Below are 26122 nucleotides of genomic sequence, written 5' to 3'. Positions count from 1 at the left end.
GAGGTAAGCAGTATTATGTAAAAATTTAGTTCCATGTTTTTGTACTTACTTGCTCTGCCAGATGCACCTCCAGGCAGAATGAGCGTCTCTTATGGTCATTTCTGTCTGTTTTCCCTCTTCTTCAACCTCATCTTCCACTCCATCAACATTAGACCACAACTGGAGGCTACTAGAACCAGTTAAGAGAGTGCTGCCTGTAAACACAAAAACACATACACTCTTTTGGGACAGATACCACCCATGTCATGTATTATATAATTTGTACTTGTTACTTTCATGATACTAAAAGAGAACTGTATGTTTGAAAGTACCTGTGGGGTGCCAGGCCAGGTTCCGCACCATAGAATCTAATACAAATTGACCAGTCTTCTGCCATTGGCAGTTGACCTTCTGTATAGAAAAATAAAGATAACTTTTATGAAGAAATATCAATGATAAAAAGGACGGATTCTGAAAAAAACCCAAAAACAAATAAATCTTTTGTCCTTTATATCAGTAGTAACAACTGTAAACATGAACCAAAAGTAACTCTGCTCTCATGTGACACCCATGTGATCGGTCCACATGGACAACTGAACACGGCAGCTGAACTACACCACTGGACTATACTGGGAACTTCTGCAATGAAAGAGATACTGGGTTGTGTTTAAGATGTATAAAACCCCTCCCTTCCTTATGACTACTCTAGACTTCTCTAACAACAGAGGACTGTTCAGCACTGACAAACCAAACCGAGAACTTGTGCACAAGCAAGATGAAATACTTGTGCTTCCCTGGTGACTTTGTGATGAGTTTTTTGAAACAATGTTCTGCTCTATTTCAAATAACAAGCAGCCTGAAAAAAGAAAAGCCTCGTTTTCAGGATGATCTGAATAAATCCACGGCCAGACTGTGACTGAAACACAACGAAGTCTACTCACAGTCAGTGATGTGTCTTTTGTATCCGGGTGCTGAACAGGCTCAAAGACGCACACAATGCTTCCATAGGAAGCTGCAATCTGTTGGCAGAAGAAAAGAAAAATAAATTATTTCTTTATAAAATTACAAAATTGTTTGTATTGTTACAATTTGTAAACACATTTCAAAGATATGTGTCATTACAAAATTGTCAAGTGTATGTTTTTTATTTTTAAAAAACACCATCATGTGAAAGAAAACTCCTTGTTTTTATTTTTACACTTCAAACAGTGAATAATAAGTGTAAATCATTACTCAATATCCTAATTTGGAGTTAAAAAATGTACAGCTGACTGTTTAAACCATGACATGTCTCATCAGTTAATGAGCCTATAATCACCCAGTACTGGGCCAACATTGTCTGTATGTGCATTTCCCCTTTCATATGTTGGATAAGGCTACATGCTGAAGTGAATTCATGAGGGCCCAGTCACAATGGTAGACATAATGACTGATTGGGTGATGTTTCTGTGGCAGTGACCATAAATACCAAACCTAATGAGGTCCAGGTCTTGGATTATACAAGCTGTGTCTCTGTTAAGCTAAATAATAAGCAGACTGTCAGAGAATAAATACCGTGAAGCTGTGTGTCACACACTGACACGTTCAAATGTGCGTGTATCATTTGACACACAAGCCATCACGTGGCACAAGCACAGCCTCAGGAAAATCTTTCTAGACAGACGATTGCTCGTGACATGATGATACATAAGGAAAATGTCCTTTTTTAAAGAACACATCTACAGTATGCTATAAAACAAGAGATAATATTGCAGCACTAGTCCAGGGAATAAAGTAGTAAAGCCAAGAGAGTATCAAAAAGAAAAGACTTATAAAACATTGAGTATCCTTTTTTTGTGGTTCTAATGATGAATGTTCTTTGGTCTGATTTTCACAAAACCCCAGCTGAGATTGTGTGATCGTATTATGTTGCAAGAATATTGCGACATCTTACAGCTCCAGTGAAACTGTTTAACTAGGGACCACCTGCTGTTTTAGCTTGCTGAAGATAATGGGTGCAGTTTTTAAAAGTTGATTTAATGTTAATACTTTGTAGAGTGAGTTGAAGATTCGCCCTGGCCTGTTTCCACAGTGTGGCTCTGCATTTGAACCCTACAGAGATATACTGTACAGTATGGCCCAATGCAACAAATTATAAATAGGCAATCCAATTGTGAAAGAGGTTTCACACACAGTTCAAACAATTCAAATATTTGCGCTTGATAATCTGTAATATTTGTCTTGATGAACTTTAATGCAAACTTCTGCAAAGTCCAATCTACTGAAACACAACATAACATGTAGTGCATATGCTCTAAAAAGCATATGCACAGGGGATGTGTGTGAACAATGCTGTGTTATTTAAAAGCATTGCAAATATCAGAGGGGGGCAGTGAGGTGGAACTTGCATGCATAACAACCGAGCATGCTTAAACAGATGCTAGACCATGCTGGAGGCATGTGAGGTTACTTCTGACTCTACTGAATTGGATTAAATATCACATGAGGGGAGGTGAATAATTGGTTGGTTGGATTGGAAGGACAGTTTTTTATAAAAACAAGGCTGCTACCATCCCCAATTAAAAAAATGAAGACTAAAGTGAGGGCCTGGCAATGATGATTTCTGCATTTAATAACTTTATGAAGTAATGTATGCAGATAAATTAATCCTGGAATGCTGCCTTTTTAACTTGATTGTAGCTTTGTTGTCAGACACTAAAGATGATTTGCAAATTCTGCAGCTGTAGTAATAATGTTGGATTAGTTGCTTTGAATTCAATTGGTTAAAAGCATCCTCACACTTGAAAAGAATGGAAGATGAATGTTAGAGTGTAGTGATTTATGGTTTTTTATTTAGATATAAATCCTGAATAAATCACTCGCAATCACTGCCAAAAAATGAAACAATACTAGGTGTTATTATCATTACAACAATCCCTGCAGACATTTAACACACTCATGACAGAGCGTCAGATCTGACCTTTTGCAGCTTTACAGTTACAGTAGACAGGAAAAGGTCCAAAACTTTAGAAAACTCTACTCAAACAACCTAAACCAGCCTGAGCTGTGATTAACAATGGGTCAGCAAGTGTTGAGTTGAATCGTGGCCAAGTTCGCCTTCATATCCAGGTTTTTAAACTTTAAAACTTGAGAATTTTGGACTGTTTAAATCATAGGCCGAGAAACAGTTCCAAACTTAAATCCTGTGCTTCACCAAAATGTGCAGCACATTTCTTCATTCTTGCTCTAAAATCCTTTCTGCACATGGGGATAACCTGAAACACCACATTCTTTCACAAGAGTACCAGACAATCCACTAAGATTGGTAATTCCAGACCAACCTGCTCATAGTTGCATGCCTCTGTCAGCCAATATATTTAGTGAAAAAATTAAGGAATTTCGTCAAATCATCCCTGGCAAAATGAAAGTTATCACTAAATTGACATGTGTGATTCCAGTGAAAAAATCCTAATGAGAAACATGCTGTCTTTACTTAAGAGTGTATTTTTACAGAGTAGTACAGAGGAGTGATAGAGTATCTGTTGCAAAAACAATTTATGAACACTTCACAAGAGAACTTCTTTCTTTGTGCCTCCAGCTAAACAACTTTGGGGTAATTACAGGGATTATTGGTGGCATTACAGGGTGGCTGTGGCTCAGGAGGTACAGCAGGTAGACCACTAATCAGAAGGTTTGATCCTCAGACTCCCTAGCCAAACATTGATGTACCCTTTGGGAAGATACTGAACCCCAAATTGGCACCAATGGGTGTTCAAGTGGTGTGTGAGTGGCTGAGCATAGGAATACTGAGGAGTGCTTTGGATAGGAGGCAATGATGAGCAGGTCAGCTGCTTGCATGATAGTGTCTGCCATTAGTGTACGAATACTGGATGTGTATGACAGCATGAATGTTATAAGTGTTGCAGAGTGTTTTGAGTAGTCCGTCAACAAGACGAGCAATATACAAATGCAAGTCCAATTACCATTACATTAGTGTACCACTACTTGCTCTTTTGTGTGCCTTTTTTCCCCTCACTCAGAGTTGATGACAGGAAGCTCTCCGTCATTCAAACATCCAATCAAATGAGCTTACCTACCACACATTTTACCAACCCCAATTGTGCAGTCAGTAAAATCTAGTGAAGAAATAGGAAGGAGAAAAGTGCGACATGTTGTTGTACAGAGCAAAAGGCCTCTCTTTTTCGCAGTTTGAACTCTGTTAATTCATAAAATGGGATTATGGGCCTGTAATTAATAGACTGCATTATTAATTAAACTGCAGTGTTTTTACTCAACAAAATGGTATGCTATTTGAACAACATCCTGGTTTGCACATCAACGTTAGGACCCAACATAACAAAACATCTTTCCATTAGTCTTACCTGTCCACCCTGCAGTGAGCAGTCGACACAGCCGACCTGAATGTTTCCATGTTTGGCCCCTGGGATGATCTGCAGTCGCTCAAAGTCACTGCCCAAAATCACCACGTCACACCCTGACGCGTAGGCCTATCGAGAGACAGAGAGACAGAAAGAGATGAAGGTGACACTCAAATCTGCCTGGAGAGAATTGCATGAAGGGTTACTTGAGGTGCACTTGTCCTGGAGTCAGTGTCACTGCATCAAATATGCCACCATATGACAGTTCTGCAGTACAAGTGGATAAGATTAGACTCCTGTGCTCTATTTCTGTGGCTCTCAGAAGGAGATCTCCACATGAGCTGTGATTCACGGTGACTGTGTCTCCTTCACAAGAGGACAGATGGACAGAAATAGTTCTCCTATTGATCCATTCTTCGCATAGCAAGGGAGTAGTATCTGGCTGAGTTTGCTGTGAGATCACAATGCATGAGCAGTCAGTGATATTTTTTTCGTATGTCAGATATGCAGCACAGTCCTAAAAGATAAACACGGGCTTCCAGAAGTAGAGGGGGCTTTTGAATGATTAGCTGGGCCCTAAATTATGAAATTAGTTAGAGTCTAATGAACATTTAATCTTGCATTGATGTGATTACACATTTGACAAAGCCAACCTCCCTGTGTGTTAGAATGATGGAGAGAGCTCATTTTGGTCTTATATCCATCAAAAGGAATTAAGTAAGTAACATATAACATGAATTTCATATTGGCAAATGCATTGGTCCATTCAATATCATGGCTGTGAACATTTTTGGCATGGGGCATGAGGGCTGGGAAAACTTTGGCTAGATAACTGATATTAATAATGTGGCAATATTTTCTGTCTGATTATCATTGAAAACTGAACATAGTAATTGACAGGTTTTATGCTTCAACGTATCATCATGAATTAAATGTTGATTGCACAAGATAATGGATACAGAAACTTGAAACAATCAGCGTTTACTTTGGTTCCCATTAAACCTTGGACAATACAATTTTGTCTGCCACCAACCAGTGGTCACCCAGGAAAATGAAGGTTAACTGGTGATCCATTTCTCGACTAAATAATTGAATAAAGTCATATTTTGTCCTGTGTTTTTTATTTAGGTCTGTGAGGAAAACAATTACAACAGCGACGCAAACAACAAAAGCATTTGGAAATACTAGGTGAGAAAAGGTGTCTGTTTCCACTTTAACTAATTTAAACTTTCCAGAGAAAAAAACCTTGTGAATTCAATGATTGTTGCAAATTATACACTTACACGTAAAGCTGTTTTTAAGACAACAAATCATACTACCAATTTTATTTATCATACTGATACAACCTGGACCAGACAGAAGCACAGGATATTCAACAATGACATTTTGAGCTAGTCAATTAAAAAACAAGTTTGAGTAAAATGTAATTAGAAGTCATGAGAGTAAGACTTTTGGGGCAGTAATATGTTTTTGTTATAGGAAATTTGCCCCATTTTTATTATTATCATCATTATTACCATTATTATTATCATTTTTATCATCATCATCATCATTATGGACAGATTGGATGGACAGACTTGAATTCTAGGCTGCTGCAGCGAGAACAAGCCTGTTCACATATTGCACACGCTCCATCAACAGAGCTGTCAAGGCGTCCTGTTTGTTGAACTTTTTAATCAGAAAGTATTACGAAACTATTACGTCTTACGACAGTGTAAAATGTTAGTAAAGTTGTAAAGCATATTGACTGTGGTAAATGCATGTCCCTTACTCAATTTTCTCAGTACAGAGCAGTACTTGAAACTAGTATTCAAGGCTTAAAAATACCTGACATACAAAACCACTTAACCACTAGACTTAGTTCTTAGCCCATACGGTAACATTACCCTTTGCAACACATTCATAGAATCGCTGCTTTTTCCATACTGTACTCTGGCTCTGCTTTCTACCTTTCCATTTAAAAGCAACTCAACAGAAAAGAAGAAGAGTCCTAAATAGCTGGGAGGGAAATTTTTCCAGAGCTTGAAATATCTTACCGTGAATGGCACATTGTTGACGCTGCCTACAGAGAAACAATTGTCTCCAGGGTTGACGGCCCCTGTGAGGACCTGATGGAGATTCATGACTGGTTTATAGTCGCCTTGTGCTTCTGCCTCCTCTCTCCTTTCTCACAACACCTTCCCCCTCCAGGTGAGATTCATAGGAAACCATGGGAAGGATGCATTCATCTTCATCTGTAGTCTGTAATTTCACTTCAGTGTCTCCACAGACTTACTCTTAATAGGAAGAGAGAGAGATAAAAAATAGTGATGTAAACAGAGAATGTTTTGGCTCAGTAAGCATCAAGCCTAAAGCACATTACTGACTTGTGGATATTGACTGCAAATTGATTTAACACTGAGCATATGAAATATTATAATGGAGGAAATATATGATTTGTGCATTGTTTATGCTGAAGCATATTGTGCATATAGGGCATCAAGTGTCCTCAAACCTTTTCTGCAGGAGTTCAAAGCTGCATATTAGTCTCACAATGGGACCATGATCCCCAAGCACACACTAGTAGTACTGTCAGAGGACTCACTACAAAAAGCATTAAACCTATTAAGCATGCCCACAGCTGCAAAAGGCCTATCGCATCAAAGCACATTTGATCCTGGTGGCCCATGTTAAAATCGATGCCATTCATTTAGTGCATCAGTTGTTTTAGAGTTTATCATCTAGAGCTCTTTAGTGCAAAATAAATGCAATAAGCTTATTTACAAACTAATTAGCAAGCAAAGGAACTGCAATGTGTACTAGGATGGGTAGAAAACACAGGTGTAATATGGGAAGAGAGCTTTCAGGGGGCATTGAACAAATGGGAAATAAGACAATCAAGGTGATGCTGTATTAGCTGATGTCATGAAAGTCCAGTGTCACATTATCTCTGGAGGACAAGACTTTCGAGCAGTAGTGCATCAGCTTCTGTGCTCTGTGCAGCTAAAAGGGGGGAAATTATTGTCACCAATGCAGAAGTGAAACAGTCTATTAATATGGAGACAAGTGTATGACTGTCATAGTGAGAGAAATCTAGTCAAGTCGTGAGTTAAAAGTGTATTACGACCTAAAAAAAAAAACAATGTTTAGACTGATACAAAAATAATTTCTCTCAATCTTGACATATGACCGCGTTGCAGTGTCTGCCCTCTGCCTGCATTTTCACTTGTGCTCATTATTTTTGATCTGTTGAAGAGGTTTGCAGGTGTCAGCGATTCTGGAGAAAGATAGTTGACTGTTGAGTCTCAGTCCCAGGTCACCAAAATACCAGGTCGTCAATTACCGAGTATCTGGGGTGCTGCGATAGCTCACAATACGTACGCCATGTCTGGCTCAGATTTGATGCCAAAACGTGGCCCACTGCTGCACATCTTTCCCTCTCTTTCACTCCCTTGACCCCCTTTTCCTGTCTGACTCTCCTAGCTGTCCTGAGTTGAGGCTAAAACAAAAAATGCAAAAATAAAATCAAATTTAAAAAAAATGTATTGGCTGGTGGCTTACCAACCCAAAGCATCTATATTTGATGACCTTGGACTAAGACGCAACAATTATCTATCTTTCTACAGAATCGCTTACTGCACCTGGTGTGTTCACGACTGACAGGTACTGGATTGTGTGCCTTTAATGTTTGTTCTAGCATAGGAGATAATTCCTGTGGCCATTTTCTGACGCACTTGTAACATTTAAAAGACACATAGCCAATGTGGTCTAACCTGTCTGATGTTTTTGCTGTGCCTTTTTGGAAGCGTCTTGTATCTCCACCAAACAGTGATACCTCAGACTACCTAAGCTGTCATTTTATTTAGCCTGTGACACTTCACCTAACATTTGTGAAAGTGTTTGCCATCAGTAAGATATGAATGCATCAGACGTGCATTTACAATGAGTGAGATGTACACAAAATGGTGGAAAATTAAAAATTGTATGTAAACAGCAGCGCGACTGGTTCAATAAATGTATCACAACTTCCACTGAGGATACTGAAGTAAAGGATAGGACAGGTTATGGGTGGGTAACAACAGAAATGCCTGAATACAGTGTCGGCAGTGTTCCACCTCTGTATGCTGGCAGTCAATCAAGTCCAATGGATATAAAAGGGCCATTATTAAAAAAAAAAAAAAAGAGTGCAGAGCAGGTGTGAGTAAGCCAAGTGGGTCACCACAGTATGGGCTTACACCTCACTACAACACTAAAACCTGCTAGGTGACACTTGTGTGTCAATTTGTCTTGCCTGTTTAGTTACACTAACCTTTGCTGCAGGCACAGGTAGGGTCGATATAAGAAAACTGAATGCACACAAAAAATTAAATCCATATTGCCAGTTTAAAAGTACTGCTGATTTAGATACATCTCATTTTTGCTCAGGCACAAAGTACACAACTTGCGGCACGGGATAACGTTGTGCCTGAAAACTCTTAAATGTCAAAGTTTGACCCAAACATTCATAGAATAATCGCAGCAGCAGCAGCGTTAAACTGCCTTATGACTGGAGAAAATGTGAGTTACCGTTTTGTTTCCTGTGCTGTGGCACCTCACGTGATATCGCTTCACACGCCAGCACATTAAGGCAGAAAATGTCACCACATATGACCAACAGTGTGTCACCCCGCTCAGATAAATCCCGCTTGTAACTGAATACGTGTCTCAAAAGATTTTGATCAAACACTTCATACATTAGCTGCCCGTTTCCCAGTCCTCGAATCAGACGCTAACTTAGCTGTCAAGTTTAGCTAGCCGTCTGCAGTTTACACAACAAGCAACGTAACACATCCAAGCGTCAGAGAAAGTCATTAGCTACTTACTTTGTGGTGAAAAACGGACACCGGTCACTGCTTTCAATGGCTGTCTTTGATGAATGTAGCTCTCCGACGTTAAATATTACGGATACGGTCTCCACAGTTAGCTAGCGTTAGCGCCTACTAGCTTGGGAAGCTGTCTTTTAGCGAGCGCCTGAGCCAGAAAGCTAGCTGTTAGATCACTTGTGTCACACATTCAGCGCCCGACAGTGTCAGCTTGCCAATATCAGGAGCCTTTTAATCACTTCTCAAAATGCTAACCATAAGAAGGAGCCAACCTCTCCCCAAGGTTAGCAAATAAAACGCTTCCAAGGAGGAAGCTTTTCCTTATGTTGAAGATGTGTCATGATAGTGACTGTTTCGCTGCAATGCATTGTGGTCCTTGTAGTTGCGTTTTGACAGCAGGGCGGCAGGACAGTTTTGTGCGACCTGCCCTGCCCACATACAGACGTAGTCGTCATTCAACCTGTGCACAGGAGTCAAAATGATGTGCCAGCATCTGTGAGCTTAGTATAGTCAGATCTGTGGAGATGCATGGACTGACTTGGCTATCTACGGTCAGGTGTACCATGTCCAATAGTCATAACAAAACACTGTACACTAAATACCGTTCCCAAAGCTGCATTCATGCATAACACACTGCAAGAATAAGCCTGACTATCTGCTAAAATGCAGACAGTTGTGTTTTACCGATTTCTATACGGAAGTCTATAGAGGACTTTATTAAAATAATGACGTAAACTTGTATTATGAAATGTAATTCCACAGTAGAATTATAGTTGTGTACATATGTATGTGTTATCTGAGTGAAAATAAAAGTGATGCAATTCATAAATTATACATGAGCATTTTCCCATTCTTGTATGGTTATGTTAAAATGACTGTGGAAAAGCTGTTTTACATTTTATTCACATAGACTCAGAGGCTGCTCTGTGGTGGACAATGTTCTGATTAAGATTAATTGTCAAACAGCTTTTTGCATTGCGCCCGTGCCACTATGTGAAAATGCTGACGCAAATTGAAATAGTGTTTCTTAATTTGAATTTTCACTCATAAAACACATACAAATGTGGGAAAATTGCAATGCAATTGGAAATTTACATCTTAATTTTCAAGTTTACATGTTAATTTTCTTATTGGCCTCCATATTCATGGATTGGGGCGATTTCTGTGTGTGAATTTCTCATGTGTACATTGTGTCAACAGGTTCGCCTTACGTGTTTCTGTGTCAGTCTTAATTCCCAGAAATATAAGTCATTGCTGAACTGAGGTCACTGAATCTGTCTTTTCAACTTTTCTAATGGTGTCAAGTTTTACTCCACAACGTCTAGTCAATCGGTGTGACGTTTAATTTGAGTGTATCTTCAAATGACCTGTTCTTTAAAGACCCCACATTAAGCCTAAATAACCACAGGGTGTCACTCTTGCTCAATACACCAGATTCCAGTTTCCTTTGACCGGTGCAAATGGATGAGCTGGATCATCACTGCTGCACTTCTGATCTGATGTAATATTATTTCTTATTCCGGAGCACACTTCCTCTATTCAACATATATTTAAGCTTGTGTAAACATTTCGCAATATCAGCATTTTGGCCAATAATAACATTCAGACTCATTCATTGCAACATGACATTTAAGGAACACAGAATAACACAACATAACACTGACACTTCTAACACAACGTCATACCTAATCTCATATATCCTCAATATCATGTGAAGCCAGCAGCTCGCATCTTGATTTCTACCTGCACACTCTGGACTAAGCACTGTTGAATGGGCGAGTGAATGGCGATGGGGGTTTTTTGGAGCCTTCAAAGTCAATTTATGCATGTGGAGTTAAATGGGACAGACACTGCCCATGAATAATTAAAATGGCTGACATGTCAGTAACATTAGGGGAGGTTGGCGACATTTATTGTCGTGGCAGTTGCAGAGTGGTGATGATGAAACTGTTGACTCCCCAGTCAGGAAGTAGGTCACAGCATTATTAAAGATGTAGCTCCATAGTATAACTCTGCTAAATATTACATGGCCTGTCAGTTTTGACACACACACACACACACACACACACACTCATGACCATCGAATCGCTGAAGGTTACATTTACGTGCATTAGATGCAAAGAAAAAAACATAAAAATAACATTTGTGTGCATGCACAAATAGGCACGCACACACACCTTAGCAAAACAATGTCACCTTATTTTGCTTTCCAATCTCAGTTTTCCATCGCTGGGTTTGACTTTGAGCAACGTCGTCTGAAGTAAAGAGAATACTTTCATAGGCAAACTCCGCAGTGTTTGAGGGATATTGCTGTTCAGTGTGATATTGAATTCTCTGAGTTTTTGCGTGTGTAGTTCTCTGCCAGCAGCAGCTTCTTAAGACACTAAAGAGAAAGAAGAAGAAGAAAAAACACTCAGTTATACACCCTGCTATTTGAAACTTGAGTCTAGGTTAGTTATGTGTTGAAGAACCCTCCTGTGTCACAACACGGTCTACAAGATATCTCAGACTGATACCGACTTACTGACTAAAAGTGGTACCTTGTGTGAATAGTTTTCAGTTATAGTGGGCATCATGTTCTCTCAGGCTAAGTCAGAATTTCAGTGTTAGAGGCAGAGAGCTAGAAGATAGAAGAGGTCCTAAAAATATCTCATCGTCTCTGTGCTCGGTCCAAGATTTATTTGGCAGCATCCCTAAAAACAACCTGCAGAACTGTTAATCTGGAGAAAATGGGCACGAAATGTCAGCACTGTTTTAAAATAATAACTGTATAAATAGACTGTGGACGTAATCCAAGTAGCTGATGTAATGGTTTGTTGCTGGAGTTTAGGGTGCACATCGTTTTAGCCTTTTACTCCAATTTTACACATCCTGCTTCTGCTACTACAAGTACAGTTACTCTACTTCATGCTGCTAACACTGCTGTTGCCGATACGAGACACTACACCCACCACTTGTTTCCATTCCCTCAGGTATGATTTTGTTCAAGTGCAATTTCTTTATATTTTTTGTGTGACTATTTTTGTCTCAAACAATTTGAGTGTGTAGTATTTAATACCTTTTATGCTTCACCATAAAGTTCGACTTCTGTTCGACTGCTATCTGGAAAATGATAACAGAAATCAGTGTTTATGTTGTTTTGTTTTTTGTGAGGTATAACAATGTATCAAGAGCCCTATTATTAATCATTTTCCCTATTCTGAGTGACACTTTGTGTGGTAAGTCAGTCAATTAAGGGATTTGGATCATCATAACAATATAATCTAATACATTACGTTATGTTTGCCCATGACCCACTATTCAGATTTGGTTTTGGTCAGCTGGAAAAAGAAAAAAAGCTTGGGCACCCCTGGGATTCTAGTTTTACTCATCTATGCCTGTGTTCTTGTCTTTCTGCTGCTGTGACACATTTTCCAATGAATTGTTAAAGTCCATCTTTTATCTCTTTAAAAGGGGGAGTAGGGAAAAAAGTGAATAAATTGCTCTTAATTTTCTTGAGCTTTGTGGTTTTTGGCGTGAAGAATTTATTATAATTCTATCTAAGTGGGAGAATACAAGATTTTTTCTAAAAAAGGGTAAAATTGAAATAACAGAATTCTGACGTACAAGACACAAGAGGGCAGTGTTGAAACATATAAAAACAATTGAGTGTGGCGAGGCTGTCTTATCCTTCAAGGCGTTGCAATTTAACTTCAACGCTAAACTCACACTTGGCTGCGGCATAATCCTGTTGTTACATGTGAAATAAGGATTGCATTTCAATGCAAAATACAGGCTGTTAACATAAAAAAAAAAAAAAAAAAAAAAAGCCCAAACCACTAGCCTGCTCAGTTTTAACAATCATGTAAAATTTATATTCAAATTAGACCAACGTAGATGTTGATTATTAAGTTTAGGTTTCGCTCCAGATAACATGAACCGAGCCCCAGCGGCTCTGGAAGGTTGAATCAGTCCTTCCTAATGCATAATCCATGAGTTTTTATTTTCCCCTTGAAATGTGAGTTGTCTCTTTGAAGTGTTTTGTGGTATTATTATACTGTGGTTTGACGAGTAATAATGTTGATGTCTTGTATGAGCTGTAATTACTGGATCTGGAGGTAGGAGGGCAATGCCAAAATGGGCTTGAAGTTTCAGTGTGGCCGCGCTTTGATGTTTCATGGCTGCTGCTGGTGGTGGTGGTGGTGGTGGGGGGCTGAAGCGAGGCAGCTTTTCCACCGGAGGAAAAAAAAAAAAAAAACCCGCAAGTTTCTGAACTGTTTCTTACAGAGGGGGACATGCGTAACCATCAGTAATGAAGCATAATGGCAAATAAAACAAAGGGTTCTTTTGAAGAGACTCGTCGTTTAGCATTTGGCTTCAGTGATCACAAAATGATAAACACTCTCATCTCGGGGTAATTATGTGTATCCTTTAAACACTCGTCAAATGATAAGCTTTCATTTTTGGTGTATGTGTAAAACTGCATTGAGAGGGGATAATGGGCTTTGTTTGCAGTCAGTAAACCGAACCAGCTGCACCGCTCTGCACGATAATACTGTTTTTGTTGGTGCCATCTCTGGCAGACTTTCCGTGTTTGTAATCCACCAGCTCTTCCCTCCTCTGTACTATGATTTCAACACTGTCCCACATTTCTGCGTAACGTGGTGACCTGAGTCAAAGCGTCCTTGGCTGCGAACGTTTGTTGAGTCAACTGGAGGTGTGTTCGTACGCGAGTGTTTTTTGGCTGTCAGCGCGTGTGAAGGCCTGCGTACATCATCCATCTGCGCGCCTGTGTGTGTGTGTGTGTGTGTGTGTGTATGGGTTGCGTGCACATGTGTACGTCATCGCATGAGTGTGTCTCCTGTGTGCTGGTGTCACAGCCTCGTCCTGCAGAGGTGACTCTGAAAGCGATGGGAACAGACATTACTGTAGGAGGAAGAGGGGTTAGCGGGCAGACGGCAGGATTTCCCATCACATTAGGATTGGTGCTGAGCCCATTTCCTTCAAACTCTTCCCTCGAAGCCCGGAGAGGTCAGCAGAGGTCAAACACGCTCCTCCCTCTGCCATTATCCTTCCATCACCTGCCCGGCCTCTCTCTGCTGACAACAACTTTCTCCTCTTTCTTACTCTCTGCGCCAGCTTTCGCTCCCCTCACCCCTCCTCTCTTTCTTCTTGTGTGACTCTGCCTTTATGATTTTCACATCTTTTTGCTCCCCATCTGTTCCCCAGTCTTCGCTCTTTTCTTAGCCGTTTATTTGTCTCCTCTTTTTTTTGCTCTTTTCATAGCCCCGCGTCACTCTCAATTTCCCTCTGTCATTTTTCCCCTCACAGATTCAGGAGAACTCAGGGGTCCCAACCTTTTGTTGAGTCTGCAGCTGATCTCGAGATTGCAACAGAGATACAATGCGCCCGCCGCTGCCTCCACACACGCAGACAGACTGCAGATTGAACCGAACTCTTTCAGGAGAGTATCTCTGGTGAGTTCTTAGCGAGAGAGGAGAGGACTGTCTGTGTTGTGAGTGAGTCTGAGAGCGCAGCCCTAATGTGTGTCAAAAATACAGCAAAAATCTGGGGCAAGCGGTAATGCAATATAGATGTTATGTCATCGCAAATTATTCATGAGACACACAACAATGAACTGTAATGGAATAATGTATGGGTGTTGACTAAATTGAGCAACAGAGGTGATAATTTGATGTCTTTATGTTCTGTGTCAGGCGAATTTACGGTGACGTCTTTCAGCCGACTTAGCAAAGCACGATAGCAGCTGCTGAAACAGATTCAGACTTTGTTCACTTAAAGGGGCACTATGTAGTTTTGGAGAAAGAAATTTGGACTCAGAATTGTAATATTTTGTACTAATACGAAATGGAAATATCTGTTTTTGCAGAACTGAGTAAACAAGCTGTCACCAGAGGAAAACAAGGTCCCCAGAACACTGCTTGAAGCTAGAAAAGGTGGCGGGTCCGCCGACTACAAACAAAGCAAAACAGTATGAGAATGTGTTGCCCTTTAAGGGCAGTTTGTTAAATCAGTCTATTCAATCAGTAAAACAAAGAGAGTTTGTTTATTTAGCTGGTCAAGACATAAGAAAAATCAGTCGATGAAGATCTTTCAAAATGTCTTCCCTAGTGCACCTTTGATTCACCTTCTGAACGGTGCTTCAGTCTCCTTGCATGATGGTTCAGCATGTCAGTATCCAACTGAAATCTGAAATTCAAACTTATCAGACCCACAAAGTTGTACTTCACTGCAGAGCTCCTTGTTTTCAGCACTCCGATTGCTCCGTGGCTCGCATGAATTCGAGCAGGATTTGCCGAGACGCGTTCCGACTCTGTTTGAGCGCAGATCTCTTCATCATCTGATGCTTTTCTGGCATCGGGCTTTGTCTGACTTCTTTCCTCCTGTCTGAGGACATTTGGAGTGAACTTGCTTAATGAGGAGACGAGAATATTTTTACATGATTTTAAAGAGATATCACAGAGCGAATGTCCAGAAACCACGTCTCCTCTCAAACAACATACATCTGAAAACAAATCAGACACAGTGTCGAGATGCCGCAGATGAAAACACGTGCTAAGGGATATCTTCTCTGCTGTCACAAGAAACTAGACTCACACATACAGAAAGAGATGTCCAAATAAACGAGGTGGGAAAGGGATTTGAAATGTCGGGCGTACGAATGATCCACACGTGAGGTGGGTAGCGTGCTGTTAGATACAATTCACTCCGGCTGACCTCAAATCAAGAGGCACATCATGTTTTAACACTAAACTCTCCATATTTTCTACATCTAGTTATCTGTTCGCAGTGAAATGTGCATTCCAGCGTTCAGTGACTATGACAGATTGTTGAGCTATGGCTGTTGAATACACCTGTAATGGTTCTGGTTTGGCCATTATCCTCAATGATATCTGGTTATTATCCCAGTCTGATTTATACCGCTCCAGTCGACCCTCACCCACGGCGACCTACATTCACTTTCATCTCACCCATCAATCATTTAGCAGTTCAAAGCCGAGATCTGTCTGTGGAGGAACGCAGGGGGCTTGATCATAATTGCCATTAATTCTCCAATGACACCGTGAAAGAAAAAAAAAAAAGGTGCCCAATATTATGTGTCTAAATGTCCCGACTGCGCCGATGCGGATGAAACGGAATACAAACCGCCCATAAATCAAGTGGCGATAAACGGGAAGCAGATTGTTTTGACAGTCATCCTCAGTGAGCGGAGTCACGCAGCTGTCATCGAGCCTACAGTAAACGCAAAACGCTGTGGTTTTTCCAAGGTTAAAGTCCAATTTCAACAAATGATTCCCTCTCTAATATGGAGCAGCCATCCAAATAACCAGTGCGCAGCGATAATTCACAAGATAGGCAGACAGACAGACAGACAGACAGACAGACAGGCATAGGCAGAATAGGAGTGAGAGGGAAAGACAGAGAATTGCCCCGGACTGAAAAATAGATGAGCACTATGGGTGTGTAACAAGAGGCTGGATGACTTATTCAGTAGGGACTGTGTCTGCGTGTTATTAAATCAGCTGCTACCCCCATCCATTCTGCCCAGGTGGAGTTAAAGCCGGAGCTCTGGGAGGGACACCGGGGTCGAATCTGGACCTGGTTTTGGATCTGGATCAACGTGGGCTGGGATGAAGATGGGAATAATAATATGCAATGTCAGGGGAACATCTGCTTCCACTTTGTATGCACGTTGTAGTTCTTCCGAGCTGTACTGTGCTCGGCAGCATCATTTCCTCATAAAATCAATTCCACTCAACACCTGATATGCAGTTGAATGGTAAGCAGGGGTACACTTCCATGGCGGGCACACAAATATGCTGTTTGTTCATGTAGACCAGGGGTCTCAAGCTCGCGGCCCGCGGGCCAACTGCGGCCCGCAGGACGATAGTTTGTGGCCCCCGCCTTCATATGAAAGTTTAATGTTAGTGCGGCCCGCGGGTTTGATATGAATGCTGTCCTGATTTATGCTTCTCTGTATCCGTCGGTATGCAACGACGCAGAGCCCTCTGCGTCATAGCGTACCCTCTCCGACCCTCTCTCCGTCAGCTTACGAGCACCTCCCCAAACAACAGAGAGCTCACGGAGACCGCATCGCTCTGATTGGTCCGCTAGAGTTACCTCATTTCCGGAATCCCGATTTGCCGGCCGTATTCCTTCCACAACAATAACGTCGCCACTCGTCTCCTCTTTAGTTCTCGTCTCAATATTTACAATAAAAATGTCGATCAGTTCCAGTTCCAACAAATGTCTTCTCTGTGTCTCCATTGTTCGTTGTTGGTAGAGGAACGAGGCCGGGCCGTAAATAAACTAGTTGATAATCCTAACGGAAAGAAACGTATCGCCCTCTATTGTTAGCGCTAGCTCCATGCTAGCCACGAGCCGAACTTTATTAATAACTTTTGATTTATTTAATTTAATGTTAAACTATATTCAACATTGTTGGGCACCACAAACACTTCGTGTTTCCATGGTTTCTGACCTTCAACCAATCACGAACTGTGCCGTGCTTGACGTCATATGCAAGCGCAGGACCCCAAGCCGATCTGGCGCCGGCGGAAATAACACACATTGCAGAAATGACGTTCTCCGTGTGTCGGCTAAACACTGAAACTGAAACGTCAACGCGACAGTGAACATGTTCCATTGTTGTTCAGAAAGTTAAAGGTTAAAGAACTGTTAATACAGACATTTGAATCTGAATAATAATAATTAGATTTCTCTAGTCAGCAACTATATGTTTCTTAAGTCTTCTATATCTGCTGTATTATTATTATTATTATTATTATTATTATTATTATTATTATTATTATTTTATACATATTATTATTATGTCATGTCATGTCATTGTCTGTAACCGCTTATCCCTTTCCAAGGGGTCGCGGCGTGTTGCTGCTGGAGCCAATCCCAGCTTTTGTCTCAGGGCGAGGGCAGGGTACTCCCTGGATAAGTCGCCAGCTCATCGCAGGGCCCTCACTGATGAGCAATGTGGGGTTCAGTATCTTGCTCAAGGACACTTTGACATGCAGCTCAGCCTTGCCCGGAGCTGGGATTTGAACTAGCAACCTTTCGATCACTAGTCGACCTGCTCTACCCACTGAGCTACAGCCGCCCCATTATTATTATTATTATTATTATTATTATTATTATTATTATTATTATTATTATTATTATTATTGTTATTATTATAATATATATATATTTATATATTAAATATGACACCATATATCAAAATTTTAATATGACATAAAACATTTTCTTCATGTCATAAGACATGACATTTTACGAATACGACATTTTATTTATTTATTACTGATTGATTTATTTATTTTCTTATTAATTCTTCATTTGTTTATTTTTTTCATCTTATTTTGTGTTAAAAATAAAAATAAAGACATTTGAGAACATTGGAATGTTTTTATCAGAGCTTTTCTTGTGGAAAACCTGATGCGGCCCAGCCTCACCCAGACTCTGCCTCCAGTGGCCCCCAGGTAAATTGAGTTTGAGACCCCTGATGTAGACGGAGCAATTAATCATGTTGTCACACTAACTTTTAACCAAAAAAACACCTTCAGAATATGTTTTGTTGGTTTGTTTGTCAGAAAGATTGCACTAAAACTACGGGGCAGAGTTGCATGAAACTTGGATTGAGATTAGGTCTTGGTCCAGACGAGACCCCATTGAGTTTTCATGTGAATCTGGATAAAGGGGCAGATGCAGAAACTTTTTTTCTAACTTACTTTTACATTGTAAGATTGGGCAGTTTCTCATATTAGTACGGATGGCTCTCGATGAAAAAAAAAACAAGCATTTTCTGGGGGCTTATGTGACTACTGATTGGATGCAGAGCCAAACAAAAATCCGGATCAAGCAGATTTAAATATGTTATACTCAATATTGGATTAGGCTTCATTGAATTAAAGGAGACTGTCAAGCCTTGGCCGATGGTGCTCTAGACATGCACGTTGTAGGTAAGATGTCATGGTCCCAGGTTTTATTTTGGTTGATTTCCTACTTCATGTTGAAAGTGTATCCTCGTGTGTCATGCTGACTTTCACTACCTGTCTTTTTCTGTTTCCCCGCTCTTCTTCTGTGTGCGTCTGTGTTTCATTTGCCCTTGTGTTTGTACTGTCAGTCTGTGTTCTTCCTTTACTCTTCATTGGTTCATTTGTTTTTGTTTTGTGTCTCCTGCGTCTCTTGTCTTCCTTTGCCTCTTCCCCGGTCCTCGTGTGTCCTCTGTGTTACCGCTTTGTTATCCGTGGCTTCTGATTTCTATCTAGTTTTGTATTTCTCTTCCGACTCTTCATCCTGCCTTTTGTTGTTTACCTTTTCGGGTGCTGGATTGTTGGACTTTGGATATCAGCTCATCATAAAGCTCATTTTTTGTTGTTCAGCCTGCCTGCCTGCCTTTGTGTCTGTGTTTGGGTTGTTTCTTGATGAACTGTGACACAAGATAGAAACATATTATTGACTAAATTACTGTGCCAATAATTTATTTAACATATTTTTGGGAATGGTTAAATGCACAGTATATACTTTCTGCTGCTGGGGGTCTCTGAATCAAAACAAAACAAAAGAGGGTGCAGTGTGGGATTGTGGGAGGAGGTTATAGCGACAGGTGACCCGAGGGAACACACCAATATCTTGAACAAGATCATGGATTTCTGTGGGTTTGAATATTGTTGGAACCATCTGGCATAATGTTAGTGTGCAACGCAACAAAATAAACAACAAACGTTTTAGTTGGTTTATAACATTTTAAGGCAGAAATGATACATATCATACTGTATCTTTAAAAGGAGGAAGTGTCTCTCAGTGAAATACGACATTGGTCCATTCTTGTCCAAAATCCCTAAATTAAAACAACTGAACAACAATATTAAACCATAATGGTTTATTTGTGACCTTGTGAGCATATAATACTCATTAAATATTCTAAGGGCTCACAGGGATTTCCCTCCTCTTATGTATGACTTGTTATCACCCGACCGAAGTTCCTCACTTACGTCATATGAAGACACAAAAGGGAAGTGAACCTCAACTTTACTATATTTTGTGACAGATACAGTCAAATAAACCCAGAAGTATGACTTTGTGTTTGTGTGATGACCCAGTTTGTTTGCCTGAACCCTCTGAGGTATCCCCTCCTCCACTTTACGGCTCCATTTGAAACTGACGTCAACAACCTTCCTCCTCTGTCTTTCAGGCCTCATCAGCAGCATGACGTCCATTTATGAGGTAGATGAGGGAATGGGGAGGACACAGCGTCACATGCACAAGCACTCAGCCCCCACTCGCTAAAACCCAAACACACACAAACACACACACACACACACACACACACACACAGACATGCGCACACACGCTGAGTCCCATCTGAGATTCTAAGGACTGTGCTCTCTAACTGTCACTCCTAGTTACAGACCTATCATGCAGAAATGTTGACTTATTCATGGCTTTCATGCAAACCTGGGTGCACAGAGGAAACTGAAACTGGCTGGGGCGAGGCCAGGCATTACTCTCTCGTGTGTGTGTGTGTGTGTGTGTGTGTGTGTGTGTGTGTGTGTGTGCATGGTCTGTCTTCCAGTACTTGGCTTACTGTATCTTACTCAGCCATGCTTTACATCACTTTGCTATTACAGGTCAAATACACACACACACACACACACACACATACATGCACACACACCGCACACACACGCATACACACGCATACACACGCACACACACACTCAGGATGCTGACATAGATGCTTCTGGCTTTACCCGGAGCCAATTTCAATAAGGCTTTTAATATATTTGCCAACTGTTGACTGTATATTGGAGGCAGGATAGGAATACAGTTTTTGCACTGGGGGGAGAGCGCAGTCGAAACCTGCTTTATCACATCATATTTTCATATTACAGCACATTCAGAGCGGGGCTCACAGATGACGTCACACCTGATAGTCAAATAAAGAAGGACACTGTCAGTGTGCGGCATTATAACAGCATGAATGCCAGCAGCAGGTTAACTATAATGAATGACAAGGAAACATCTCAAGGACTGTTAAAAGTACACACACACACACACACACACACACACACGTACACACACAAACACACACTTCAGTTGTTGCCTACGTGTTGACTTCTCCCGACAATGTTTTGAGGTGAAAATAGCGCTAAGGAGCTGATGTTTGCATCACTGTGTAGAAATTTAACAGCAATCAATCATCTCTGAATACAAATCAGTTACTCAAAAACCTTTTGCCACCAGCACTCTCTGCTCGAGCGGGTAGTGCTGCAGTAAAAAAAAAAGAAAAAAAAAAGGTTCACTCAAGTAGAATTTTCTTGGAGACCAATTAAAATGGTGTGAAAGCGTTGCTTGCCAGTTGGATGGCGCTAAAAAACGTGGATGCTCCTCCTGTGACACTGGGTGATTCTTAACCTGTATTTCTGAACTGTTGTCCTCTGATTATCATAAAGCGAAAGCACCAAGACCCTGTGTGTATGTGCGCATCAGTATGTATGTATACTGTATATATGTGTGTTTGTGTGGGTGAGGCATCTTTACATCACTGAATTCATAACTAGGGCACCTCACTGTCACTCTCTTCAGGGTTTTTTTCATATGATACATCGCAAAACTGCACTTGCTTGTGAATATACAAGAGCATTAAACTGTGCCACATGCGTATCAATGCATGTGTGAGTGACATCTCCCTGCTTCAGAAAACTGCCAGGCATCTAATGATCATTATTCGGCTGCTCAGGGGGAACAGTATCTCAGATTTCTTTCTTTTTTTTTTTTTTTACTTGTCTTGTCTTTATGTCGCAACTGACATTCCATTATCCAGGATCTCTTGATGTAGATTCTCTGACAGTTACCTCACACAGAGGAGTTGACATATGCGACGGGTAAACATGAACGCACTAACATACTTGTATCACTGGATATACACAGAGGAATACCCGGTGTGTATATGCCAGCATTTCCTTAGTTTTCTGCAGCTTTGTGCAGAAGTGGGTGGCATCAACAGGCCGCAGCTTGTTAAACTGGGGGTTAAATTAAACTTTTCTATTGTCAGTAGCTTCCCCTAGCATTGGGGTGAGTAAATGATTTTGCACTCTAAATGGAGGGCATGCCAGAAAATGTTTGAGTGCCATTCTAACAGGCTGTTTTACATGTACAACTACTCATTCGCACGTTTCCCTCTACAGTGGAATCATGCACCTTCCACCCCCCCTGTGTGTTTCCAATTGGTATTATTGCAAACATGGGTATTTTCTCAGTTATTCAGTCCATAATTAAGATGTGAACGCAGATAAAAATGGTACCAGGCTGTCAGTCTGACTGAATTCCCAATTAGCCTTCATTTTCTGAGGAGATTTCGTGCCCGGTGGCTGACAAGAGAGTGCAGTGAAAGTGAGAGTTATGGGGAACCAATCTGAAATGCTGATGGTGTCAATAATCTATAGCGGTTACAATGTGCAATCAACATGCATTTAATAATTACATGTTTAAGCAAAAATGTCTTTTGCCAGTTAAATGTAGTTCATTGAATCTGGTTTGGCTCAGTGTAATACAATAGTTCTTTAATCAGTCGGACTTGCGATCCTGTTAGTACACAATTAATCACTGCAATTCTTGGTCTGAATTATCATCCTACACTTCCTTCAGTTTATTTATTAGATCAGTTCTAATAGTGTTTGATGAAGCCCTAGCGTCTAAGTGCTTGGGACATCTTTGTAGACTACTGGGCAACATATCTAACTGAACACTTAATTTTCATGCGCTCGGTGCAGGTTGTCACGCTGCTCATCTTAATCATTTTGGGCTCCACGTTTTCAAACAAATGTATCCTTTGCTGATGCGTGACGCTTATGAGCCATACAATCTAATTGTATTCATTTACATACTTTTCAATCCATCACAGTGACTCGGGGAGCTTGGTAATGTACCACAAACAGCACATTAAGATGGCAATTCCTCTAAACATCTACAGTACGGGATGCTTTGAGACTTTTATAGAATATTACATTCCCCTCCTGAGAGAACTGAACTGTTTCTTAAATGATATGCTTCTCGAGAGAATTGCAGTGATGAATAAACTTGCAGCAGTCACAACGTATACTTCATTAATCCCCACAGAATAAAAAAAAAAAATCGGTTCATATTTCACAATTAACTCCTCGGACAGAAGCACTTCATTTTAGTTATTCTTGTTAGCATCCTGCGATTGTGGTAGTTCATCGCATCTCGTTTTTTCTTCTTCTTCGTCTTCTCCTTCCTCCTCTTTGTCTTCTTCTACTAATAAATACTCGTATAGCTTGTGACACATTAAATCTCGACAGATGGATTTTATTAACTGTGCAGCTGTCCAATCCAATCCAAAAACTCTTCTGTTGATAAATTGGTCCGATCCCATTCACAGTGAACGGACACAAACACTAGTTTTGCTTTAAATTTTGCTCCCATACTTCCGTTTTTGTTTTGTTTTTATTTACTTACCACCTTACTGTGGCTGTACTGGACTAAACACCTTACAAAAATAGCAATGCTTCCACTTTAATATAACATTATGGTCCCTATCAGAGTCCTCCAAGTCCTGCAGACTCATCGTACAGCCAATTGAATCTGACAGTGTTTCCAAAACCCAACAGTATCACTTCCAAGCCTGTAGCTGTTTACCAGTCATACACTAGATCCTCATAATCCCCACTTTCCTGTCTGTTTCCGACATGCTCCATGAGTGAATATCAATTCTGAGATGACAGTAATAGCAGAATACAATCCACGCTTTGAATGCAGACACAGCTGCCGAGGTCCCAGAAGCCACATATGGAACGCTTTAACAATCAGCAGTATGTTAGCCACAAATTTCAGATGTAACTACATGTTTACTCTCCTCCACTTCACAACCTTTGGGGAAAATAAACAGGCTGCAGTGCCCATTAAAGTACTAAGAGGAGAGGTGGCAGATAGATTTGGTGATTGGCCTGCAAACAGCACAAAAGCAGTTACCACTGTAAATAGGCTCTGTTCCTTCCACAGGTGAGCAGCAGCCATTAAGACTCTGGCAGCAGCACCACCAGCAGCAGCAGCAGCAGCGGTGGCAGTTTTAAGAAACAATGCTCCGTCCTTCAGCTTCGATCCAACTATAACACACATCTCAGCAGGCTTTCGATTGGACACCCAATCACCTACATCACATATATATGGTATAAAGGCACGACAGAACTCCTGCGACTCCAGCAGGCTTGGACTACGAACAACCGGCTGTCTGCAAGTTTTGTTATTTGTTTCGAAGCATTTTCCTGAGCATTTTCCGAGTAGATGATGGCGAAATTTTCAGCTGTGGGTGAAATTATACTTTAAGCACACCTCCAAATGGGAACATTACTCGAGTGCCTCGTACTTTACTTCTCTAACATTACATTCTACTGCAGTTAGTTCACAGTGAGCGGCTTCTGGCTACTTTTTCTGATTCCGATGTTACACACACGCCATGTAATGACCTGATAAAACATGGTGCATGTTTAGTCAGCAGCAGCCCCAACAACAGACTCTTACCTCTGCTGCCTGAAGGCTAAACAGAGACGATAAGGGGTTTGTTCACTCCAGTGATCCAGTGATTACGGAAGATTTCACCTGATGTCATATAATTATGAATTAGTTACATTGTCCCATTTTCATGGAGCTCATTATTGGCTACATTGTCTCACTGTTTCTCTGTTTGATTTTTCACATACCCTCTTTATTGTATTGTTTATTTGTTTGACGTATATGTATAGTTATGTATCTTTTAGTATTCACATATTTGTCCATTTGTAGATTCACTTTCTATTTTACAGCTTTATTTTATCTCTGTTCCATTTATTTAATCTATTTTTAAAGATTTGCTCTGGAACATCTGGACATCTTAGACTTCCTCTATATGTTGTGCAGTGTATGATCGTGAATTTGACAATAAAGCGCTTGAAACTTGAAAGCAGCAGCATTTATAGTTATAAAACAATAAAAGCACCACTTTTTATATTGAGCACTTCACTTTTACTAAGCACATTTAGCTGATAATACTTGAGTACATTCATGAGGTTAGCTTGTGACTCCGTGGATTTCACTTGTAACGGAGTATTTGTGGTGCTGCTACTTTAACCTTCATGAGTAAAAAGGATCTGATGTACTGCATGTCACAGTGTACGTGGGTAGAAGAGTGGGTGCTAACAAATATATAAATCAATACACGGTGTGAGCCTTCTTGTACACATTGCAGCATCTGCATGTATCTTGCAGCATGGTCTACTGCGAGTCTCTACATTTTACATGACTGCTTGACAGCTGTAGTTATTTTTCAGATAACTGATAAGATTTGATATAACATACATTTTGAAATATTAAAGTGATGGCTTACAACGAAAGGTTCCGTCTAGTTGGGTTCCTCTGTGACTTTTCCGATGTTTATAAGCTCTTGGCGGCTCCATCAAGCAAACTTTTTCCCATTCTATGATTGTGCTCTCAGTATCATCTACTAATAAAAAGTATCCAATGTGTCACCATAAAACCCCGAAGATTAGAGAAGAGTACAAAAAACCCAAAAAACAAGCATATAAGAAGCAACTCTTCTCATGTCTTGGTAGCATCCTTGCTAGCTAACTGACATTGTTTTGACATTCCCACATTTTTCTACATTTCAGTGTTACATTCCTCCTCTATGATGGCATATGACAACAAAACATAACTAATGTCTAGCAGCAAAGTAGGGTCCCGCTCCTCTAGTATCAGTGCAGAGGAGCCTGAGTCGCTAATGTTAGCCTACAAAGCGCTGGCAGGGTCCAGGTAATGAAGCGGCTTTCCCCAAATGGGCATCGTGATGATACAGGGGATTGTCACAGAGACGCAAGAGAAATCACCACAGCTGTTTTTTTTAACTCAACAAGCATTTTGAATGACTTTTACTAA

The 26122-nt window shown here is 40.6% G+C and overlaps 1 protein-coding gene and 1 long non-coding RNA gene across 3 annotated transcripts in view; one reads left to right on the top strand and one right to left on the bottom strand.

Moving 5' to 3' along the window:
- The window catches only part of LOC119019151 (dmX-like protein 1), a 56273-nt gene extending 46746 nt beyond the window's left edge, over positions 1 to 9527 (bottom strand). For both annotated transcript variants that reach the window (XM_037097475.1, XM_037097476.1), the window contains exons 1-6: positions 9179 to 9527; positions 6374 to 6613; positions 4341 to 4466; positions 921 to 998; positions 312 to 390; positions 50 to 194 (exon numbers count right to left, since the gene is read on the bottom strand). In XM_037097475.1, the coding sequence (XP_036953370.1) occupies positions 50 to 194; positions 312 to 390; positions 921 to 998; positions 4341 to 4466; positions 6374 to 6460 (515 nt within the window). In that variant the 5' untranslated portion in view covers positions 6461 to 6613; positions 9179 to 9527. The remainder of the gene's footprint in view (positions 1 to 49; positions 195 to 311; positions 391 to 920; positions 999 to 4340; positions 4467 to 6373; positions 6614 to 9178) is intronic.
- On the top strand, positions 8783 to 25060 carry LOC119019153. The gene is made up of 4 exons (XR_005074948.1): positions 8783 to 8873; positions 14489 to 14634; positions 20385 to 20416; positions 24215 to 25060. It is a non-coding gene; the product is annotated as an uncharacterized LOC119019153 (long non-coding RNA).
- Positions 25061 to 26122: the final 1062 nt, after the last annotated feature.

This window comes from Acanthopagrus latus, chromosome 5 (genome assembly GCF_904848185.1).
Source record: "Acanthopagrus latus isolate v.2019 chromosome 5, fAcaLat1.1, whole genome shotgun sequence".
NCBI lineage: Eukaryota > Metazoa > Chordata > Actinopteri > Spariformes > Sparidae > Acanthopagrus > Acanthopagrus latus.
The sequence above is the reverse complement of the archived record's forward strand: the minus strand, read 5'-3'. Positions and strand labels throughout refer to the sequence as shown.